The sequence below is a fragment of the Nothobranchius furzeri genome, chromosome 7 (genome assembly GCF_043380555.1).
Source record: "Nothobranchius furzeri strain GRZ-AD chromosome 7, NfurGRZ-RIMD1, whole genome shotgun sequence".
Classification (NCBI taxonomy): domain Eukaryota; kingdom Metazoa; phylum Chordata; class Actinopteri; order Cyprinodontiformes; family Nothobranchiidae; genus Nothobranchius; species Nothobranchius furzeri.
This window is the reverse complement of record NC_091747.1, coordinates 29,289,828-29,309,407: the sequence shown is the minus strand read 5'-3', so window position 1 is coordinate 29,309,407 and position 19,580 is coordinate 29,289,828. Positions and strand designations below refer to the sequence as shown.

General features: G+C 40.6%; 1 protein-coding gene across 1 annotated transcript in view; it reads right to left on the bottom strand.

Annotated features, from left to right (window-relative positions):
• sspo (SCO-spondin) overlaps window positions 1–19,580 on the bottom strand; it is a 603,219-nt gene that overhangs the window by 304,716 nt on the left and 278,923 nt on the right. Inside the window, 3 exon segments of the mRNA XM_054751251.2 lie at window positions 6,096–6,246; window positions 7,706–7,888; window positions 15,420–15,557. Coding sequence (XP_054607226.2) covers window positions 6,096–6,246; window positions 7,706–7,888; window positions 15,420–15,557 — 472 coding nt within the window.

The following is a 19,580-nucleotide window of genomic DNA, read 5'->3' as shown; positions in this document are numbered from 1 at the left end:
TTTTAACGACAGTTTTACCTGCACGAAGCAGCACAACCAGAGTTGAAATGTTTATGTTTATGTTTATGTGCTTAGCAGACGCTTTTACCCAAAGCGACTTACAATTTATTATTATTATTATTATTATTTTACCTATAGGGCATGTTGTGATCTGTGGGGGAAACCGGAGTACCCGGTTTCCCCCACAGCTGGAACAACGACAGTTTTACCTGCACGAAGTTGCACAACGACAGTTTTACCTGCACGAAGTTGCACAAACGACAGTTTTACCTGCACGAAGTTGCACAAACGACAGTTTTACCAGCACGAAGCAACACAAACGGCCATTTTACGCAGCACAAACGATCGTTTTACCTGCACGAAGCAGCCCAAACGACAGTTTTACCTGCACGAAGCAGCCCAAACGACAGTTTTACCTGCACAAACAATCGTTTTACCTGCACAAACAATCGTTTTACCTGCACAAAGCAGCCCAAACGACAGTTTTACCTGCACGAAGCAGCCCAAACGACAGTTTTACCTGCAATGAAGCAGCCCTAAACGACAGTTTTACCTGCACAAAGTTGCACAAACGAGTTTTACCAGCACGAAGCAGCACAACGACAGTTTTACCTGCACGAAGCAGCACAAATGACAGTTTTACCAGTGCAAAGCAGCACGAATGAAACACTAAAAAGGCAGACCGTTTTGGACTTTTGGTGCAGTCACTGGCCAAGAACCTCGTCAGTCAGTTTGAAAATGAAACATCCATGCAGAACTCCCAGACACCATTGCTTGGGTCTGCACCATGACTACAGACTTCCAGCTCAACTCCTGACCCATTTTCATTGTGGTCAGAGGTTGTTGTACAGGGCCGTAGGAGAGCGCTTGCAGATTCTGGTAAGAATTCCAGTAAAAGTAATCCCTCAAGCCCTGGTCTGATTCTGTTATTTTGGGTAGAGTTGGAACCAATGGAGGCTAGTGTTGTCTGCTTTTTGGCAGGCATCTCGGGAACACTCTGCGGTGCTGGGGATCAGCACTGTGTGATAATTTGTGTTTAATCGGCCCACCTTCAGTGTTCCATGAGTGAACACTGGTGAGTTAGGTAGTGTTTTGTGTATAGTTAGCGGGAGACCTCGTTTATTTTTTTGGAATAATTGTTGGCCCTTTTTGAGACCCCCCAATTATTCTCGGGAGGGGGGTTACATGCTCTGCCCCTTTTCGGCCACAAGATGGCCTTGGTGGTTTCTGCCTCGCCTGTCTCAGCTGTATGTAATTGGGCAATCATGGGCAGCTGTTAAAGGCTGCTCTCCTGCCCACAGTTCTTTGAGAAGGTTCAGGGTAGTATAGGCTCAGAAGAGTTTATACTATTCTCTTCTCCTGGTGTGCTTGGCTGATTAAAACTTCGTTATTAGACTCGTTTCGACTTTGGTATTTAACTCGCTTTTGGAAATTTGGAATTAGGATTAGACTTTTGGTAACTCGACTTCGGACCGGCTTTAGACTTTGATTTTGGATCTGCCTGAGCTGTCCTGCTTCTCAGGACTGCTGTTAGTATTAGTATTTTTCTTCAGTTAATCCTCAACCCCTTCTGGGTCGGCGTTTTCCGTTCCCCTCTTTGTATACAGGTGCTGGCCAGTAAATTAGAATATCATCAAAAGGTTGAAAATATTTCAGTAATTCCATTCAAAACGTGAAACTTGTACATTATATTCATGCAATGCACACAGACCAATGTATTTCCGATGTTTATTACGTTTAATTTTGATATTTATAGGTGACAACCAATGAAAACATCAAATCTGGTATCTCAGAAAATTAGAATATTCTAAAGGCCAATGAAAAAATGTTTGTTTCTCTAATGTTGGCCAACTGAAAAGAATGAACATGAAAAGAATGTGCATGTATAGCACTCAATACTTAGTCGGGGCTCCTTTTGCCTCAATAACTGCAGTAATGCGGCGTGGCATGGACTCGATCAGTCTGTGGCACTGCTCAGGTGTTATGAGAGCCCAGGTTGCTCTGATAGTCGTCTTCAGCTCCTCTGCATTGTTGGGTCTAGCGTATTGCATCCTCCGCTTCACAATACCCCATAGATTTTCTATGGGGTTAAGGTCAGGCGAGTTTGCTGGCCAATCAAGGACAGGGATACCATGGTCCTTGAACCAGGTGCTGGTGGTTTTGGCACTGTGTGCAGGTGCCAAGTCGTGTTGAAAGGTGAAGTCTGCATCCCCATAAAGTTGGTCAGCAGCAGGAAGCATGAAGTGCTCTAAAACTTCCTGGTAGACGGCTGCATTGACCCTGGACCTCAGGAAACAGAGTGGGCCAACACCGGCAGATGACATGGCACCCCACACCATCACTGACGGTGGAAACTTTACACTGGACCTCATGCAACGTGGATTCTGTGCTTCTCCGCTCTTCCTCCAGACTCTGGGTCCTTGATTTCCAAAGGAAATGCAGAACTTGCTTTCATCAGAAAACATAACTTTGGACCACTCAGCATCAGTCCAGTCCTTTTTGTCCTTGGCCCAGGCGAGACGCTTCTTGCGCTGTTTCTTGTTCAAGAGTGGCTTGACACACGGAATGCGACACCTGAATCCCATGTCTTTCATGAGTCTCCTCGTGGTGGTTCTTGAAGCGCTGACTCCAGCTGCAGTCCACTATTTGTGGATCTCCCCCACATTTTTGAATGGGTTTGTCGTCACAATTCTCTGCAGGGTGCGGTTATCCCTAGAGCTTGTACACTTTTTTCTACCACATTTTTTCCGTCCCTTCGCCTGTCTGTTAATGTGCTTGGACACAGAGCTCTGCGAACAGCCAGCTTCTTTAGCAATCACCTTTTGTGTCTTGCCCTCCTTGTGCAAGGTGTCAATGATTGTCTTTTGGACAGCTGTTAAGTCAGAAGTCTTCCCCATGATTGTGGTGCCTTCAAAACAAGACTGAGGGACCTTTTAAAGGCCTTTGCAGGTGTTTTGAGTAAATCAGCTGATTAGAGTGGCAGCAGGTGTCTTCTATATTCAGCCTTTTCAGAATATTCTAATTTTTTGAGATACCAAATTTGGAGTTTTCATTAGTTGTCACTTATGAATATCAAATTTAAATGTAATGAACATTGGAAATACATTGGTCTGTGTGCATTGCATGAATATAATGTACAAGTTTCACGTTTTGAATGGAATTACTGAAATATTTTCAACCTTTTGATGATATTCTAATTTACTGGCCAGCACCTGTATATATATTACTATTGATGTTGTAAATACCCTTCTGCGTACCTTTTTGTAATAAAATCCTCTGTTTTAGCAACACACCACTTTATCATTTCACCCATACACCAATTTTATCACTCCCCCAATCTCATCACTCCTAGAGACGGGGACGTAATACTCAAGTTAAGACTCTCTCCTCATTGGTCAGACCACACGAGGTGGGTCAAAGGTTACCCTGAGCGGGTTACGTGATGTCAGGCATTCAAGTATTGAGTATATTTACTGCATATTACAGTAAAATATTCTGTATGTGACCATATTATGGTGATCCTTGGATCGTGATGATGGGGCCCTTTAATAATGTTGCCCAGGGTACAACAAAGTGTTAATCTGGCCCTGCCTCGATGCAACCATCATCTTTGGGTTTTCCAAAGGTCACCACCCCCACAATATTGTGTTCTGCTGACAAACCCTTTTATGGCCAGAGAACCCAGAAACGCACCAGTGGTTTACAACCCGAGAATCAGAACCAGCATCTGGAGTTAGCATGGAGGCTAGCATTTGTGAATCGGCAGTACGCACTAATACAGTGGCTCCCGGCTCTGCTCTCTTTTTCAGGGTGTGTGTGTGTGTGTGTGTGTGTGTGTGTGTTTGTGTTTCACCTGCTGTGTTTGCTTTTGATCAGGACATTGTTTTGTTTTGTTTCTTTTCTGGTGAAATTACAAGTGAAACTCCAAAAATGAGAATATGGTGCAACGTTTATTTATTTCTGTAACTGAAAGGTGAAACAAATCTATGACTCTGACTTCTTACATGCAGTGCCAGATGTTTCAAGCCTTAATTGTGATAATTATGGAAATCCCATTAGAATATTACATGAACTCAATGAGAGAAAGATGTTCAATAGAGAATGGTCAGACCTCTGATAAAGTACGCTCATATGTATTCAGTACTTGCTTTACTGAATCAAATTCACTTTAAGCATCATACCCTGTGTGTGTGTGTGTGTGTGTGTGTGTGTGTGTGTGTGTGTGTGTGTACTTGACTTTATATGCTCAAGGGGACACATTGTTTTAACCTGTAGTGTGGGGATATCTGGCTGGTCCACACAATGACAAACTTTTAAACGTGGTTTTAGAGGCATGGTGTGAATGAAATTTTGGTTTAGATTGGGTTAGGACTAGAACAGCATTGGTTAGGGTGTGTGTGTGTGTGTGTGTGTGATAGGACTAGAACAGCATTGGTTAGGGTGTGTGTGTGTGAGATAAAGAGAGGGTTAGCTGTAAGGAAAAGCAGATCCGGTATCAGCAGCCACTCAGCCATGGCTACAAAATGAGATGTTTCATATATTTTTATTTATTTATTGACATACCTTTATAAGGACATAAATTTGGAATTATAACGCAACAGTTCATTTCTATTTGCCTTCATCACCATTAGGACTTGTCTTTTCAGCAACAATCTTTGCTCTGAGGAATTCTCCACTGCAGAAGTTGTCTGTTTTATATAACTTCTCAGTAACACTTGTGTTTAAGTCATCTAGACTGGTGTTCTTGTGTCATCAGAGGCCCAGGCTACAGACCTCCTCTCCTTCCTGCTGCCTATGCAGCTAACAGTTACATCTCGATGTTCTTAACTGTCCTGAGGCTTGGAAGTTTACGTTCAGTGTGTGTCTGTCTCCTAGTACGGGGTCCCATCATCGTGTGGATCAGTGACCTATGTCTCTAATGAAAGGACACAGACACAGCTTGATCAGACCAGCAGAGATCCTGGAGAAGAAGGTACATTTTGTTCTACACCAGCGCCACCGGTGCCTTCGAACAACACCTAGAGCTGTCTTCCTGATCAACTTCTACACATCCAGTTTTTGAACAGACTGACATTTTGCTTATCTGCACAAAGGACTTTGTTTGTGATTTAAAATGGGGAATGTGTGGCTGACCTTCCTCTCCCCATCAGAAAGACACTCATCAGTTCAATTCAGCTTTAAATAAGCCCTCCATGTCACTCTGACTACCCATGCAGCAAATGAACAGACTTGTAACAAACACTGTATTATAGATGACAATATACTGTATTTTATATGACATTAATCAATTTCCCTCTGGGATTAATAAAGTATTTTTTAATTGAATTGAATACCTGGTTCAGTGTACTTTCAGAACTAATGCTAATTACATCAAGTAAACTGACTGATTTAAAGTGGTGAGTGAGCTAGTTCTTCTTCCCGGTTAAACCTGTTGATGGACCACTATCAGGTATCCTGTAATAAAAAGCATCAGTCATCGACCTGTTTGATGTTGAATCAGTACTTCTTCTCCTGTGAACAAAACAGTTCAAATGTACTTGGAAAAACTGTAGATGTGTACTTTAAGAAGGTGTGACTGAACATGCCAGTTGATGTTTGTAATGAGGTGGTCATGCTGGGCCTCCCACCACTGCCTGAAACCACTGGAAGCACCAGGGGCGTGGAATGGCAGTGGAACATTGCTGCTTCAACTAGAATCCCTTTTGGCCAATGATGCCATTTTCAGACGCGTCCCAGAAGAGCGGCGCCACTAAAGACTGGATCAGGTCCTATTTTTTCCACGAGCTGCTTCTTGGATCTTCAACTTCCTAACTCTTGTTGGTCCTCCTCGCAGCCTCCTGCTTTCAACTTCAGCATCCTTCTACCATTGTAATCATTGTCTCTCCTCTGGACCAGTCCAAACCATCTCAGTATGTTCTCTCTGACTTTATCTCCACAACATTGAACTTAGTTCATTAACCATGTAAAGGGTCATTTTAGAACACACTGGCTCCAAAAATGATATGAAAAAGTTGCACATATGTCTTTAATTATCTAGAGCTGAAAGAATAACCAGCATAGAGTCAACAGCTGTCCATGAGTAGCACGCTACTTACCGACGGGCTTTCCTGTAAATCCCTCTACATGCTCTTCCATCTCCATGCTTGGTGGGATTATTAGGACTGCGAAATGACCATTGGACACTCTGGACACCACATGATCCCAAACACTCCCCCCATTCAGACCATGAGGACCAACCACAGTGTACTGAAAAGAGTGAGAGACAGGCATGAATCCCAGGTCATAGGTGCATAACCCTAGCCTGGAAAGGCACTTTGTACGTAACTATACAGGTTAGGGCTGCTCAATTAATCTAATTTTAATCATAATTATGATCTGAGGTCTGAACGATTACAAAAACAAGATGAGACAATTATTTGTTCCTCCCTCGTGGTTTACTCTGAGTTACAAATCAAGCGCACCTCCCAGCTGCATTGCCAGCTTATCGGAACTGTGTCACTATATTTATCAACTTTTCAGATCCCCTTCTTCGGCTATTTTTAAAGTAGGCTACCTAGCAAACAAGCTAGAAACATCTGTGGTAATCCTTAGCTAGTTTCTGGATAAACCTGCAGGTTAGTAAAACACTCAGCTGGCCTAGACCGTCCCTCTGGACAGAAAAGGGAATGATGTCGTGATGTGTTGGTCGTGAAATGGCTCTCAGAGCCAGCTTCCTGTTGCAGGAGCCAGAGTGAGTGATACACACTGTAAGATGCGCTGCACACACACAAGGCCGGGAGAGTGTGTGTGTTGCAGCGCACTTCTGATCGCTAAGAAAGGGGTGGCACAAAATGCCTGGGACTGATGGGACCTGTTAATAAATATAAATACGTTTCTAATGCTGATAAATAATAATTAGTCTCTGAGCGAGACTGTACACTCCCCTACAGCACCCACTACACACTGTTAAAGAAGATGCACATACATCAATTTTCTAAACCAAGGGCTTAAAGATTAAAGACCCATTAGTCGTCACACACACTGGTGTGTGTTCAAATTTGCTCTCCGCATTTGACCCATCCCTGGGGCAACGGTGAGCTGCAGACACAGCCACACTCGGGTACCATTCTGTGGTTTAACCATCAATCAAACCCCTTAATGCTGAGTGTTAAGCGGGGAGTCATCGGGTCCCATTTTTAAAGTCTTTTGTATGACCCGACCATGGATTTAAACCCACTATCTGCTAGTCTCAGGGCGGACCCGCATTCCTCTATGCCACTGAGATGGTAAGTACCTCTCTTTGCTCTTATCTCAAAGAAAAGCCAGAGTCTAAATAGTTCAACGTTGATGCCAAAGCTGTTTCAAATGAGCTGCCACCATCTTAGTTGTTTAGCTCAGTTGCATTTTCCCGCCCAACAAACTGATAGAGCGCTGTGAATGGCAAGACACAAAACCACTCAGGCCAGTGGTAACGTCTTTGGTATGTTTTTTTTTTTTTACCATGCTGAGAGTTTCGTTTGCCAGCTGCAAAACTTCCTCAGAGCTGAAGTTTAGCAGTCGGCAAACTAAACTGTCAGCAAGTAAAAAAAAAAAAAACTTGTCTATGTGTTTAAAAGAATAAAAAAATGCAGTGGTAAACCTGCTGAGGCCACAATGGAGCAGGGCTATACTGACCTATGTTTGGATTTGTAGGCTAGTGTAACACTACAGAGTGTTGGTATCTCACCTGAGCAGTCCATACTGGCCCGACACTTCTGGGGTCTTCCTCTCTCACAAACACAAATCTCACAATCCACTTTTATTTGCTGGCTAGGCCAGTACCACACACCTGCCACTTCACACATACACATTTCTGGTAACACACATTGTTCTGTGTGGCTCATCACTTGGCCCTCTGGACACCAGCATCCTGAAGGCAAAAGCACAAGGAGATGTGTAATGATTATCTTTCTAAAGGGGATGTCTTTGGTTTCTTCAAGACATCTTTATTCTCATTCAAGGAGCTTTGACTGGAATATTGTAGAGTCAAACGTATAAACTGTCACAGTTTATTGTTGCTTAAGGAGCAGAAACTACCTATGAATACCCCTCCCTACGTCCTGATGAGTTGTTAGCTTCAATAATGTGGGAATGGTTGTATTGATTAGATGCATGAGGGTGTGACCTAGCCTGAAACTGTTTGGGAATTTGGTTCAGACCTGCATTATAGTTACTGGTAAGATGAAACCTGAGGTCTCTTCCACTATTTAGTGTAGGTTTTTCCCATTTGGAATATACAGCTTCCTGTACTTCCTTTTCAAACCATCTATCTTCTCTGTGCAGAATGAGTACATTGTCATCATTAAAAGTGTGTCCCTTGTCCTTCACGTGTAGGTGGACTACAGAGTCTTGACCTGAAGAGGCGTCTCTCTTGTGTTGTGCCATGTTCTTGTGTACCGGGTAGTTGTTTAGTTTTCCCGATGTAACAATCTGGACAGTCCTCACTGCATCAGACTCCATAAACAATGCAAATAAGCTTCTGTTTGGGTGTGTAACCGAATGAAATGACTGTTTTCCACCTAAAAGTCATTTTCCCCCTCTCCTCAGCAAGAACTAATCTGCATGAGATATTGCCTCAAGGTTGCATGCATTTGCTCTAAACTGCTTTCCTTTCCAGCCCAAGAGAAGAATGAAGAAAAGGACTCTCTCTTTTTAATAAATCAAAGAACTATATTTTTAATAAGCTAATAAAACAAAGTGTTAGTCAATACTAAAATGTTAAGCAATTTGTGAAATCAAAATATTACTTTATTATAATCCCATAGAATATAATAAGTAATATAACTTTAAATTTTTCCACTAGGACTGATGTCATGTAGCGTTAAGACATGACACATTGCTTTTACTGATCCAATCAGAATCTGCCAGATCTGACGGAAGCGTGGTTTTGGTGGTGCTTGGTAAATCTGTCATCTTTTCATTCGACCATAAACCAAAACATGCGAAGTATAAAACTATGCCCACGTCATCTTTAACGCCAGTTCAAAGCATTCTAGAGCGGTTGACGGAGTGGCCAATCTGTAACTCTGAGCTGCTGAACAGCTAATCTAACATGTTAAAGCAGGAAAACCACTGAAACATGCTAGATAGCAGCTTTCAAGGACACGGCCACCTACCCTTGGCTAAAGTTACTGTCTGCTGCAGAGAAAGTTATAAAAATACCCCATGAGAATATTATTCTGTAATGTGTTCATTTATGTTACTCAATCAAAAAACATCCCACTAAAATTGCCCTGATTTCATAATTTATTTATTTATATTGAGAGATTGATTCCTTGTATATTTCAGGACATATTTAACATTGTATTTGCAAGATCTCTTCTTGAGTTTTTGTGTGCATTTTTATCTCTACATTCTCAAACACCTGACCAGTTTCTTCCAGACTCCAAATGAATCCTGCGACATATTCACTTCTGCAAAGGAAACAGTACTGGAATGTTATACAATCTGTTGTAATGTTGTTGTTTTTTTATAAACACAAGCTGTCCTTCTTAGGTCATGAAGCCAGCACAAAGAGAGATTCTCTTTCTAGACTCCCTCTATGTTCACACAGTCAGGATTTAGAGGCCAGCAGTACGTGCCAGTCTTGAGGTTACACTTGAACAAGTTTTGACATTTGGTCATGTTCCTATGACTTTTACATTTTCTTGGTCGTGTTCCAAAGACCATGCCTTTTTTTTTTTTGGTGTTCTGAAAAGTAGGGATGACCCATTCCAATATCGATATCGGAAGTAATTCGATGTTGGCCTAAAAATGCCAGGCAACGCCTACTTATATGGGACGGCATCAAAAATCTCCAATATAAGCATTTCGTTAAGGTTCACATTTTTGCAACCAATGGTTAAGACTAAATTTTCATTTTTTTGTCATACTTACTGTTGGCTCTTGTTCTCCGATTGCCTTTCATATATTCCACACAAAAGCTGGATTACGTAACAGTATCTATCCTTAAAGGTTAGATTTCATATTACATGTATGTGTGTGTATATGTATGTGTGTGTGTGTGTGTGTGTGTGTGTGTGTTTAACTGGCATTTGTCTTTTTGTTAGCTGCAAGCATTGACGAACCCATGCTCTTAACTTTGAGCCGTGAGGATCTGAGGGACCTGTTTCCTGGGCCTGAACACTTTCTCACTAGAAAGCGTGTGTGGTGAGTAATTCACCCTGAGGTATTGTGTAAAAATATTTATTTCAGCAAATCTCTAGAAAGTGTGCTTTTATTTTTGCATTACTTGAAACTTTTCTTTTCTCACCCTAAATGGTAAATGGTAAATGGCCTGTATTTGATATAGCGCCTTCTAGAGTCCTGGAACCCCTCAAGGCGCTTTACAACACAATCAGTCATTCACCCATTCACACACACATTCACACACTGGTGGGGATGAGCTACAATGTAGCCACAGCTGCCCTGGGGCGCACTGACAGAGGCAAGGCTGCCGAGCACTGGCGCCACCGGTCCCTCCGACCACCACCAGCAGGCAACGTGGGTTAAGCGTCTTGCCCAAGGACACAACGACAGCGACAGACTGAGCGGGGCTCGAACCTGCAACCTTCCAATTATGGGGCAAGCACTTAACTTCTGTGCCACCGTCGCCCCATAAATCAGGAAGACCATCCTGTAACACAGACCCCTGAAACATATTCTTCACCCAGGGTAGTTCCAACAGCCAGGCCTCAAAGTCCTGATGCTAAAAAAAAAGCCAGCAGAGGACCTTGCAGCTCCCCAGTCCTCCGGAATATGTAGTGTACACAGACAGTGAGTTGGAGCAATGCAGAAAGAGTTACTATGATTTTGCCCATGTCGGCCGGGAACATGAATGTGTCATGTCCAAAGAACTGAGATGCAGACTAGTGAGAAATACAATCACAAGTATGGTGTCCCTTTTGAGAGCAAGCAAAGGCCAAATGAAGCGATACCCCTCTAAGAACGAAATCACTGCAATGGCTAAAATAATTGTGGAATATTATCGTATGCTAAAGGATAACGATGCAAGCGTGAAACACGTAAGTTCGTCTATTTGTCTCCTCCATGAATCATTTTGTTTTGTTTAGTAAGCATGAAATATATGCATTTGTCACCAGGAGAGCATCAACGCAAAGTTACTAAAAAGGCTGCAAAATATTAAAACTCCTGTAAAAAAGCAAGGACCAACACCAGACAGTGGCCGGCCAAAGAGAAGACTCACTGACCTCTCTCCAAGTGATAAAGAAGCTGATGATGAAGATGCTGATCGCAGTTCTTCCAGTGGTGCATCTACTCTGCTGTTATCACCTGCAAGCAGTTCTGATGCTTCCACTTCATGTGAGTACATACATGTAATTTTTTTAAATGTTTATCGACACACAAGCCATATAGCCAATGTTATGTATAAGTCTATAAAATGCTCTTGTACTTCTCCCCATTTAGCTGACAGGGTTAGTCCGCAAATACAAGCAAGACTTTACAGAACATTACCAGAAATGTGCAAGAAGCCGAAACCAAACCAAGAAGATGTGTCCCAGTTATTAGACCTCGAGTTTGACTCCAGAAGAGCCTTCATTGACTCAGACTCCTTGAAAGAGGACAACCGAGCTTCCCACATCTTGGATGCATATCCATGCTTTAAAGAACTGCATCATGTAAGCTATTGGGAGAGTTCATAATTGGAATCAAATTAGAATTAGAAATGTATTTTCTCTGTTATTTCAGTTATATTATTTTTTTATCTGTTTAATATTGTAGGCGTTGGGTGAGCTGTGCAGAATTTTGGATCCACACAACAACAAGTTCATCAGTTAAATCAAACAAAGATGGGAAGAATTTCGCTCCAGGGTGGAATTCTGTGGCGTGTCAAAGAAGGCAATGAATCCACCGATGACTATGGACAAAAGTAAGCATAAAAATTTGAATACAAAGTTCTCATCCTTTTAAATGTAAGTTTATGCAGGTTTGTTTTTGTTGTGTACAGCTGAAGCCCATCTTGCATTGATGAAGGCTCTTCCAACGCTCTTTCCCTCACCTGCCCATCCGCCCAAAAAGATGGGGACTGCTTCTGATGCATTTCTACATGTCCTGAAGGTTTGTTTTGTGTAATTTGCTTTATAAAGATATACTACAGACTCACTACAACAAAATGAAGGAGGGGTAATGCTAAATCAAGTTTTTATAGCATTGTTCTCTAAAATAAAACATCCATGGAGTAGTTTAAAGTCACTCATGCATGTGACTCTTTCACCGGGACTATTCTTTCTGCAGTGGTGGTAGCCAAGCTCTTCCTTTTTTTCCTCAATGCTTCTCCTGCTGTTCGAAGTGACCAGAAAAAAGCATGATAAGTGTTGCCTGCTATTTCTAGGGACTTATGGCCAGACACAGATAAACCATGAGTTAAAACACAAAAAGTGTGTAACCAACAGAGAAAAAGGTTAAATGTTTTCGAGGTTATGACTAAAAATGTGTGCCATGTCAGTCTTGCAGCCTACAGAAGATCCAGATGCAGTCCTCCAGAAACGAAGCTTGTCATGTCCAGTGGTAATGTTCGATGGATGCAAGCAGGGTCCGAAATTAACACTCGCCACTCGCCAAATGCGAGCAAATTGCTCCATTTGGCGAGTAAATTTTTGAGCTCTATCAGCCACATAGCGAGTAAATGTTTGCACCAAATTAGTTATGTTTATCAGTCATCTTCCATGGATTTCTGATACTCCTCCCGCCTGCACGCAACGTACACAAACGTACGCGAAACGTGAGCGCCGCATCCAACATCATTTCCACCTATCCCATTCAATCAGTTTATCAAGCAGTTAGCTTCGTGTTAAAACTAGCGGTGAAATGCGGCGGTTTTTAACTGGAGTCAGCCAGCCTTCCAAAGGAAAAGTCGTCGAACTGGAAGAAAAACCACCAAGACCAGTGGCAACCAGAAGATTTTGTGAAAAGTGGCGAACTGGAGACGGCGGAGTCGTGAGACAATGGCTACATTATGATGGCCACGAAGCGTTGCTGCCTTTCAAAGACAACTGTCCCTCGGCATTCTTCAAATATCCAATAAATGCCCATACTTCCAACTTTGTCTTCTCTGAGGGATAATAAATGTCCCAAGTGCTGCCGTCTCCTCCTGCCATTATTTCAGCTTTAGCTTCAAGAAAGTTTTGGTCGTAAACAACAAAGTGCGCATGTGCCGCCGGCAACTTCAGCAGATGATACGGTGGCTGGTAAGGGTCACCGCGCCTACACCGCAGCCACGGTAATCCACCGAGATAATATTTTTTTTAAACAAGACGGTTATTATTATTGTCAACTTTTTTACCGGGGTGTACCGCTACACCGGTTACCGTGACAACCCTAGCCCTGACACACTTTCAGATATTCTCATGGTGCAGCTGTGTTCTCCAGAGATCAAGGACTATGACCCAAATGAGGCTGTAATGCTTTGGCACAAAGACGGTGTCAGAAGCAGGAGGCCAGACTTCATGGACAGAGAGAACAAGGAGTCTGACTAGATTTCAATGAAAGAGTTCATAAAAACATCTCTAAAAATAAATAAATAAATAGTAAAAATGACAAAATAGTTGTTTTCCTAATTAACTGATGTTTTAATTATTTTGTCACTCTGTTTGGAATCAACATAATATAGAATAACATGCTTTAGGTAGATCTAAATCATTTAGAATTTTGGCCGGTAAAAAATATGCTTGGCCGGTAGATTTTCATCATCTACCAGCCAACTTGGCCGGTGAGTAAAAAATTTAATTTCGGACCCTGGATGCAAGTGTGTTATTGCTGTTGGGAATTTGCCAGTTACAACATTTGTCAAAGAAAAACTTGGTGAGGCTATGATTTATGTGATGGCATACTTTTATACAATCCATCTGACTAATCCCAAATGCGTGGCAACCCTACTGTCTCTCATTCAGACAGAAGTTCTCCAGGATGCTATTCATGAGCCACATGGACCCAAGGGATAAACCATCAATCCTGCTCAATGGTCAACTTTCCTGGCGGGGTCGCCCATAAAGACAGTGGGAGGGTTATAAGGAAATTGTCAGACCTGTACAAGGCACATTTTCATTTGCATACCTGTGTGCAATTGTTAAAGTGGAGAAATAAAAGTTTGACACTTGCTCCGTTTCAGTTTTATTATATTTAGTCCATAATGAGAAATATAATCTTATAGCTCTACTTTTAGGATTTATTTGCTAAATTTAAGGGCAAAAAGCAGGAAAAAAATGATCAAATTTACTAGTTTTTACATTATTTGCCTTATTTGTTCCTTAGAGTAAGTGTTTTATGCCTATTTGCAGATTTAACTTCCACAGTTTTTTGCTTAGATCAACTGGTAACAGCTTATTTTAAGATTCGATTGTAATGTTTCATTGCCTGAAATAGGCATGTAAGGCTTATTTTAAGATTTAATTGTCTTGTGTGTTGCCTAGAATAAGTGTAAAACACTTTTAGCTTTGTTTAAGTCTAGATGTTATTCTATTTCAAGAAATCTTAGTAAGAAAAATTCACTCACTGCACTGGCAGATAATTTCACTTGTTTTTAGTTATTATTAACTTTAAAAGTGTATTTGTCTAGTATTAAGCAGGTTGGTTTTGGTTTTAACACTTGTTAAAATGTTCCCCACCAAAAATAAAAAAATACCAGCTGCCACTGTTTATTTGTTTTTATCTGCAAAACAACTCATCAGACGTGAAACGGTCCACCTGCAGACCCAGGAGACTATCAGACCAGTTGATGCGGATTCAGAGAAAAACGGCCTGTGACATCTAGAAGCCAAACTGCTTGCTTGCCGAGAAGATTTCATGCCAGCAGGATTGCCAAGAAGCCTCAATACACATGGGTACCATAACTCTCTACTAGCATTGGATGGGGTAAGATTAATTTGATAACTAATTAAGAACATCTAAGCTCATGTTTCATCAGTTTATTCATTGTGCTAGTTTATATTGCCTTAAATCACCATTTATAATCATTTGTCCTCCATCATCATTAGTAGTAGAAACATAGTAATAAATAGATTTTTATAAACTATATTTTTGCGTCTGTGTCCAATTATTATAAACTGTTGGTTCCCTGGTATACCCAAAGTAATTATTTATATCGTCAATCAAATGTTAAAGGCTCAATATGATTGATAATCCATATTTATATGGAATATTACATTTTATTTAATACCTTTATATTTGATTGATATTGATATGCAACCTGCTGAGTTCCCTTATATAGGAAACTTTTTACTGATTGGCTTAATGAACTGACCTGTATTGGCATGTTTACTATGTGAAAGTCCTTGAGATGACTCTTGTTGTGATTTGGCATTATAGAAATAAACTTGAATTGAAAAAACTTGAATTGACAATTTATTAAAAGTAACAACCTACAAAATGTTGCAACTTTGAGACTCCTCTTGTATATGACTCACCAGAGAAGCAGGGTGTGGTGGGATCACAGGTTGTCCCACTGCTGATGTGGGCACAGTAGATAGGGCAGGGGGTACAATCATGTCTCACTAGGCCAGCGGGACAACTGGTATTAGTGCAGCTGTCATTAGGACATGGTTCTGGAAAGGAATGAAATGGACAAACATGCTTAATCTTTAACACTCTCTTACTCAAAATGTGAGTTTAGACAAATTATAAAAGGTTTAGAATGATTGGGAACTGTATCAGAGGGGTAGAGGATAGGGTTAGGTTTCTGGCATCTGATTGGCCCCATAAGGGCCCCGGTCTACTCACTGGTGGAATGACCCTTTGCAGATGAATAAACATAGTTCCCTAAATATTTCATGACACTGGTGTGATGCATACTACACAATTAAAACAACAAAACTCAATTTTGGAAATTATGACAGTGAGTTTTTAAAAAGTAGCTAAATAGAAAAAAATGGCAACTAGATGAATTGCATTTCTTGCAGAAATGCTGTTTGAATGTTGAAATCTGAAACTGATAGCTGAAGCTAGCTAAGCTCTGAACTGAAACTGAAAAGGAGTTTAGTCAAGAATGGTAGCAGAATGTATTGGGAAATATGACGGTTTCGCAAAAAACAGCACTATTGCATAAAGGTAGATCTTAAAAAGTTGAAAATTTGGTTAAATTATCCTAAACAGCAGAAAGCATAAACCTCTGAACTTAGTTTTAAAGGTTGTCATTTTAGCAGAAAATTTTGAAATGCTATTTTGAGAAATGTTCTATCTACTGTAGACTACCTGAACATGTTAAAAGGTAAATGAAAAACCAAAATGAATCTAATGTTAAATTTGTTTTGGTAAAATTTGCTGGAAACCCTTGAGGGCAACAGAAAAAAACTTAACTTATTTTAGAAACTGGACAGCTGAACTATTTAAACAACTGATGTTTTAGCTAATAGAGTATAATAGTTAGTTTCTAATGATCGAGCTAAAATACCTCAACTATGAGAGACAAAATGAGAAAAAGAAAATCCAGGAAATCACATTAATGGATTTTTTAATCATTTATTTGCAAATTATGGTGGAAAAAAGTATTTGGTCAATAACAACAGTTCACTTCAAAACTTTGTTACAAATGCTTTGTTGGCAATGGCATAGGTCACATTTTATGGTAGATCCAAAAATGTACCTGAAACTTTGATTATGAAAAGGTAAAGGATATCAAGAACATGGATGATTCGGTGACAGCTGAATGTTTTGTGAAAACCATGAAACTTGAATGAAGTCTCTAGGTTGAAGTATGCAAAAGAAGTTGTTATTTGAATAGGCCAAAGATTTGTGTTGGTTGGTTGGTGGAAGAGTTTAATTATCTTTGGGTCTTGTTCACGACTCAGGGAAAGATGGAGCACAAGATTTATAGGCGGATTGGAGTTGTGTCTAGAGTAATGCGAGTGTTGTACCAATCTAGAGCTGAGCTGATTCTGAATGTGATTGTATTAAGCTTTATGGAAAAATACCCCAAATGTATCTGAAACTTCATCTGCGGTTATACCCAAAAAATAGTTACAGAAAAGCTGCTCCAACATATTGGAGTTCAATGTCTTGTTCACCATTTACATGATTCTAGGTAAAATGTACTGATGCGTTTCTCTGAGAAACAGCCGTAGGGTAGATGATGTAGCATCATGAATGGCCTCATATTTATGACCCAAAGGTCACACGTCCCCAGCTGGATCGAGCTGTAACTTTTGGTTCCACAGATTACCCATCAGGAGCCGGGATTCTGCTAAACACCATCTTTATCTGCTGCTGTTCCGTCCCAAGATGAAGGACACTTAAAATAATAATTTTAAATAATAATTTAATAAACTGTTTACTGTTTATTACAATCATATAATAATCATCATAAATAATCATCTTGGTTCAGTATAAATGTATTTAATTACTGAAATAACTTATTATTCTTTGGGTTGATAATAATTATTATCTATGATAATCAGTAATGTGTGATCATCAACCAGAAGGTCATTGGCACATGTACATGTCATGCAGGACTGGATCCAGGGTAAAGTTAAACTCCTCACATGTCTTTACTCCATAACATCAAGCTTTCTGATGCTGAGAGGGCGTGTTCTGAGGTTTTGTTAAAACCAAATCTCCGCAGCTAAGGTTCAGTTCTTGAACCATCCCAGAGGAAGAGGGTCGGCCACCTGACTCCTCACTAAGCATTCTGTCATGCCGATAGAATTGCTCCGAATAAACGCACCTGTAAACAGCTGACGCAAAAAAAACTCCTTCAGAGTTATTGATTTTGAGACGCAAATAGTTTCATCCGTCGTTGTGGCCCACGGAGACATCTCAGGACCGTTTTGAGTCGCACCGAGGTCCCCCTACCAACCTCGTGACCGGAGGACATCATCTCCACCTGACATCTCGGATTCACAGAGGGTCACCTGAACTGGGTGAGGTAGACTTCCCGACAGATGGTGTCTGTATGCTGTTCTCTTTAAGAAACCATCAGTTTGCTGCAAAACAACGTTTCATCCAGAATGCTTTCTCTCTCTGAAAGAAATCTTCTGAGATTCATTCACGCATCCAAACCTCGTATTTCATTTTAGCTTTTCATTTAGACACAGGTAAAGCTTTTAATAACAAGTTTTAATATCAAGCTGTTACAAGTTGTCAGTTACAAATTGTCATTTTTCAAATTGTCATTTTAAAAGTGTCAGTAATAAATTCTTAACTTTCTAAAACCTGACTCTTCTTTGAAATGAAACACAGAATGGCATATTTGGTTATTGAATAAGCAAAGATTCCTTTAAGCTTCTGATTCAATAAATAAACTTTTGCTAAAATTTAATTATCTTAGATTAAAAATTAATCTTTGGATTAAATATAGACCAAGCTCGTTGGCCTATGAACTTCGATCAAATATATTAATATCCTAGATATTTATATATGATAGAAGCTTAATTTGCTAACTCTTTTGATCTTCTTGAGAATCTAACAAAGCTGATAGCAAACAGCGTTAATTCTAGTATGTAGTTTAACCACTCTACAATGATGAATTTAAGGCTGTTTACATTCATTCCAATAAGATATTTTTGGAATATTGGTTTATAATTTGCGTTGCCATGGTCACAGATGTCATGAATCTGCCTCAATATAATGATGCTGTCAGAAAGACAGAACCATGTATGTTAAGTTCCGGTTTCTGCCCGGACCAGTTTAGACGCAACACAGCAATCTAGTTTTTTTCATTATTTGTGCGTTCCTGATAGAACATTTGTGTTATAATTTAAGTACTGACTAGTACCCATTGTGAAGAAGAAGAAAGAAGAAGAAAATGTAATTTCTATAGCGCCTCTTGAGATAAAAATCACGAGGTGCTTCACAAAAACAAAACGTAATAATGTAAAAAAGAATTTAGAAAATGGTTAAACATATATTTAAAATGAGCAAAAAATGGACAATTGTGATTTAAAAAATGTTAAGAAAGAGAGAGAGTGACTAGGAAAGAGAGAAATCAGTGGATCCTGAGGAAAGTGGAATAGGTGGGGAGAGCAGAATAAAGAGAGTGGTGAAGAAGGTCATACAAAAGCCAGCTTGAACCAGTGATTATTCAGTTGTTTTTTAAAGGAGTCCACTGAGTCCACTGATCACAGGCTCAGGGGGAGAGAGGTCCAGAGACTGGGGGCCACAGCAGCAAATGATCTGTCACCTTTGGTTTTTAGCCTGGTGCGCTGCACAACCAGTAGGCTTTGATCACTGGACCTCACGGACCTGCTGGGGGTGTAGGAACACAGAATGTAAGATGGTGCTTGTCCATGTAAGGCCCTATAGACCAGAACCAGGATCTTGAAATGAACCCTGACGTTGACTGGCAGCCAATGAAGCAGGAGGAGAAGCGGGGTGATGTGGGTGTGTTTGGAGGACTTGGTCAGAAGCCGAGCACAGGCATTCTGAACCACCTGTAGATGGTTCAGGGAGGTTTTGCTCAGGCATGTGAAAAGAGAGTTACAGTAGTCTGAGCATGAGGACATGAAGGTGTGGATAACTGTCTCAAGTTCAGAGCAGGACAGAATGGGACTCAGCTTTGCAATGTTCCTGAGATGGAAGAACGACGAGTGAACAAGAGAACTGACATGAGAATCCAGGGTGATTGTGTTGTTTAT